This window comes from Platichthys flesus, chromosome 9 (genome assembly GCF_949316205.1).
Source record: "Platichthys flesus chromosome 9, fPlaFle2.1, whole genome shotgun sequence".
Classification (NCBI taxonomy): domain Eukaryota; kingdom Metazoa; phylum Chordata; class Actinopteri; order Pleuronectiformes; family Pleuronectidae; genus Platichthys; species Platichthys flesus.
Window position 1 is genome coordinate 10,358,315 of NC_084953.1, and position 4,764 is coordinate 10,363,078.

A 4,764-nucleotide genomic window follows, 5' to 3' on the forward strand; every position below is an offset into this window, starting at 1 on the left:
CGGGGTGCCCATTCAGAAATCCTATTTAGAAACAGGTAGAATATGTAAACTTCAAACAGAATGGTCCATGTCGGCTATTTAGTTTGAACACCGAACTTTCCTGCACTTAGCTGACCGCTGCACCCACATTTGTTATCCATATATTTGGGATCCATTTTTTCAATCTGCATTTGTAATGCAGCAACTTATAATGCAACATTTGCTATTTGGATTCTTTTATCACGTGAATGTTATTCTCAGTTTTGACCTCCACCAGCTCCACCTTCCTATTAATATACTGTATCTGGCTCTTCAGAAGCTTTATTCTTCACCGTGTTCGGGAATTACTTATTTTCTGTAGGAGAATGACAACACGCTCCCCTGTCAAATTGCTTGTAGTCATCCCATTTGTTGCACCTCAAAATATATTCATTAGAGCAGCTATTACAAAATGTACTCCTCCAGTAAGTGCAAACTTCAGTGCTTCGTTATAGGTGTCAATACGGATAATATGGTGTTAAGAGAGTGTGTACATCCGCTAAGGCTAGTGCCCTTTCTTGCCATGTATAAGGTGAAAAAAAGGATAATCCTGCATCCAGAAGTTTATCTAGATCTACTGCAAAATGGACTGGATTCTTTGTTTCATGCCCCACCCCTTCACGAAATTTCATGAAAATTGGTTCTATAGCTTTTGAGTAATGTGCTAACAGACAGACAGACAGACAGATAGCAATAATAGCCTCCCAGTATACAGTAGCTTTTGTCAAGGCAGATTAGTCTGGTTGGTTGATTTGTAAAGCATAATGGCTTTCATGAGGTCACCATTCAGTTTCAACACGTATCTGCATGATTGAGTAGATTGAATCACAGAGGCAGACTTTGTGATGGGATTGAGCTCAAAACAAAGGGCGGGAAACAGATGGCAATTCAAGATCTTTCAATCACTCATGTCTTATGTTCAGAACTCATTGGTAGAAACAGCTGTCACAGCTACTCCAATTCAGAGTTGAAATATGTGATGGAGAATGATGACTGTCAAGATGTGAGACAACTCTGTCCTAATTTGATGATGGCACCAAGCTCCTTAACAAAAATTTGATTCCTATATAACTATGATTGAAAACCACTCATCTGTAGAAATTGATGGTTTAATTTGAAGTTTTGTGTGAATGTGATTACCGTCCACCATCGTTAATCTTGAGTGAGTCTGTACCAATTTAACACAGATGAATCTTTGTTTCCTTCCCTCAGATTGCGACTCCACGGTGACTAATCAAGCAGGATGGCCACTTCCAACTGTTCTCTTGATCTAATGGCTGAAAAAGGAGGGTGGCTTTGTCCTCTTGGGGAAAAGTGTACCAATCTGACCCCGGGCATGAACGGCAGCAGCATCGATCTGGACGATGCATGCTTGGCAGGCTACCTGGAAAAATATCTGGGTCCTCGTCGATCAACGGTGTTCCTCCCGGTCTGTCTCATCTACCTGCTGATCTTTCTGGTGGGCGTCTTGGGGAATGTGCTGACCTGCATTGTCATTGCACGCAACAAGGTGATGTGGACGCCAACAAACTACTATCTGTTCAGCCTGGCGGTGTCAGACCTGTTGGTGCTGCTGCTTGGCATGCCGCTGGAGCTGTATGAGCTTTGGCACAACTACCCCTTTCTCCTGGGGAAGGGAGGTTGCTACTTCAAAACCTTCCTATTCGAGACTGTATGCCTGGCATCTATCCTGAACGTGACGGCACTAAGTGTGGAGCGCTACATTGCTGTGGTGCACCCGCTGCGCGCAAAGTACGTTGTGACACGCACTCACGCCAAACGGGTCATCCTCACGGTGTGGGGTGTGTCAGTGATGTGTGCGGTTCCAAACACCAGTCTGCATGGGATCGCCAGCCTTTACAGTCGCTCCATCGGTCAAGCTGGGAACGGAAATGTGGAAATCCCTGACTCCGCAATCTGTACCCTGGTGAAACCACTGTGGATGTACAATCTGACCATCCAGGTGACCACTGTGCTGTTCTTCGTTCTGCCCATGCTCATCATCAGCGTTCTCTACCTGCTGATCGGGCTGCAGCTGAAGCGAGAGAAGATGCATCAGGCACTGGAGGCCAAGACGGGCTTTGGACAGGACAGCTTCTGTAACATCCGCACACAGCAGCAGAAGGCACGTCGCCGACAGGTCACAAAAATGTTGTGTGAGTAACAAACTGTCATTGTCTATCAAAACCATGGTTTTCTTCTTTATCTGCGTTCTTTGTTCAATAACAATATTTAGGAATTTTAATGATCTGATGCTTGATTGTTGGAACCCTATTTATGGATGTGTTAAGAAAGCTAGCTAAGGTAATATAACTGTTTGAAATTTCCTCTGGCTAAGCCTGTTGACTTTTGTTGGCAGAATGGCATAGAACTTGTTCCCCACATCTTTAAAACTTTAAAAATTCATTTTTGGATACCTTTCTTTAATTCAAGAACTCAGACATAAATGTGTCCCTAAAGTAAAATAAAACAATTACTTTTCAAGCCAAAATGACAGAAGTTGAAAATGTAGACTCCTCTTTTGATCTTCATGCATACCTTTTATTTAGCCTTGGGTTTTGTGTCGTATGTGAAGATGTTTTCTGAGAGCAAAATAAAAACCAAGTTAAGGATAAGTAAGGAACCAGAAGACATATTTTTTCATTGTAATAAATATTGTTTAAAAATGTGATTAATTGATTGATTGACATGTGAGTCTAAACATGTATTTAATACTGATGTGTTAGAACTAAATCAAAGGCTGTGGTTTCAGTGCAGAGGTATTTTCCGCATCACTGACAGCCCACAGATGGACAATTTGACAGAGAACAGAGGGAGCATGTAGGGAACATCCATTAATGGCCTTTAATCACGTCTAACTGTGTCTTCCATTGACTTTTCTTGCTTTTTCTGTTTGTTCCAGTTGTGCTCGTGGTGGTTTTTGCAATCTGCTGGGCCCCCTTTCACACTGACCGCCTCATGTGGAGTTTCATCCATGACTGGACCGAAAACCACCTGGAGATCTTCCAGTATGTGCACATCATCTCCGGTGTGTTTTTCTACCTCAGCTCAGCCGTCAACCCGATCCTCTACAACCTCATGTCCACGCGCTTTAGAGAAATGTTCAAGGAGGTCATGTGCCATCGGCCGCTTCTCGTCGCTCCCAGGAAATACTCTCTCAGTGTCACCCGGGTGACACTCCGCAGCACCCTGAGTGATGCGCCACTCGGCAATGGTGTTGTGGTTGTTGAAGCCGAGGCAGAAGATGGGGAAGCGAGGGTGAAGAATGAGACCAATTTTACAACTTAACTTAAGGGGTCAGTCTTGGAGGACATGGGAGGGTGGCATGGTGGACGGAACAAGTCTCTCGTTCTGAGTCACTGCATCCGTCAGCTGTCATCAACATCCACTACGAACAGGTGCATCAGCTAAATATAGAATCGTCTGAGTGGAGGAAGTGCAGGTGGGCAAAGCACTCATCAGCTGAAACTGTCACTGCAGCATAAGTGTTACGATGCTGCTCATGAAAACTTAACCTGTAACTCAGCAAATCACACATTGAAGTTTAACATCTCATTTCTTGCAGTGCCACAGTTCAAACCTAAAGGCTCTCAAGTCACAGGAAACAGTGCAGTTTACCATAGTGAAGGACAAAACTGATGTGAACGAGCAAGCACACGCAAGACTGCTTCTGTTTCCCAATGAAAACGTTCTAAAGTGGTTCATGGTTCAGCGAACATAAAAAAAAAACTCCCTATCGCTCAATTTCTGTGAGTTTTAACCTGCATATATGCCAGATTCTAAAATAACTCCATTGATCTAACAGTTTCAGTCTTATTAAAGTCTATATGGTGACCCTGCATGACATATAACAATACACCAATGACAACAAATCATGCTAGCTGAGGGAAATATTAAAAGAATTTTGAGAACTCAAAAGGGTTAGGGCTAGTTCACTCGCTCCGTTGCTGTTTGTTAGAAAGACATGTCATGTAATTTCAAATGAAAACATATTGTTTGTTCGTTCTGTTTGGAAAAATACTGTACATTCAATTGATGATTCCACATTCCTTTAAAAATGTTGCTGATGGTCCAGCCCAGAAAGAATTTTAAAATGTATATATTTATAGATTTGGTCATGAACAGGAAGCTGAAGTGTATCTCAATGTTAGAGTCTTGACAAAAACCTGGATCTTGTGCATTTGTTTGTGTAGAAACATGTAAAAAATGGCTTACATGTATAAAAATGAGACGAATAGCTGCTAGATGAGGGAAAATCAATATCTTGTTAACATGGTCAACTACACTGTAAGTAGGGTAATTATTTCTACCAAATTATTAATTCTGTATATAATCTGTATATAACATGAAATAGCTATGTTTGGTTTTTCAGCCCCATGTAATGTTTACATCAGTGTTCATGTAATTTCTGCTGAGTGTCTCCTGCTTTTTACAGTGTAGAAGTCTGTTGTACTTTATGAAGACATATGCCGTTGTTTTGTTTTTTTACAGCAGCAATTTGTAAAGTGCATTCAAAAATCATTTGTACCATTTCTCTATGTTGCCTTGTGTTTTGTAGGAAGCCAGTATGCTTTCAAATGCTTTAGTGGCTATAAGCGCTCTTAAAACTTGCTGAACAAAAGGTGGTGATTTGTCTAAGCGTCTTCATCTCTCAGCTCATATTTTTAGCTTGTGGCTCTCTCAGTGTTACATCATCCCCAAAAAATTGAATTGTTACCCGTAACGTTGAAAGCTGCAGAAATAAAG

General features: G+C 41.8%; 1 protein-coding gene across 1 annotated transcript; it reads left to right on the forward strand.

The window, feature by feature from the left end:
• Positions 1-1,261: 1,261 nt before the first annotated feature.
• nmur1a (neuromedin U receptor 1a) lies at positions 1,262-4,764 on the forward strand. Its single transcript, XM_062395840.1, has 2 exons — positions 1,262-2,174; positions 2,921-4,764. The coding sequence occupies exons 1-2, from the start codon at positions 1,262-1,264 to the stop codon at positions 3,304-3,306; spliced, it is 1,299 nt and encodes a 432-aa protein (XP_062251824.1). The 3' UTR covers positions 3,307-4,764.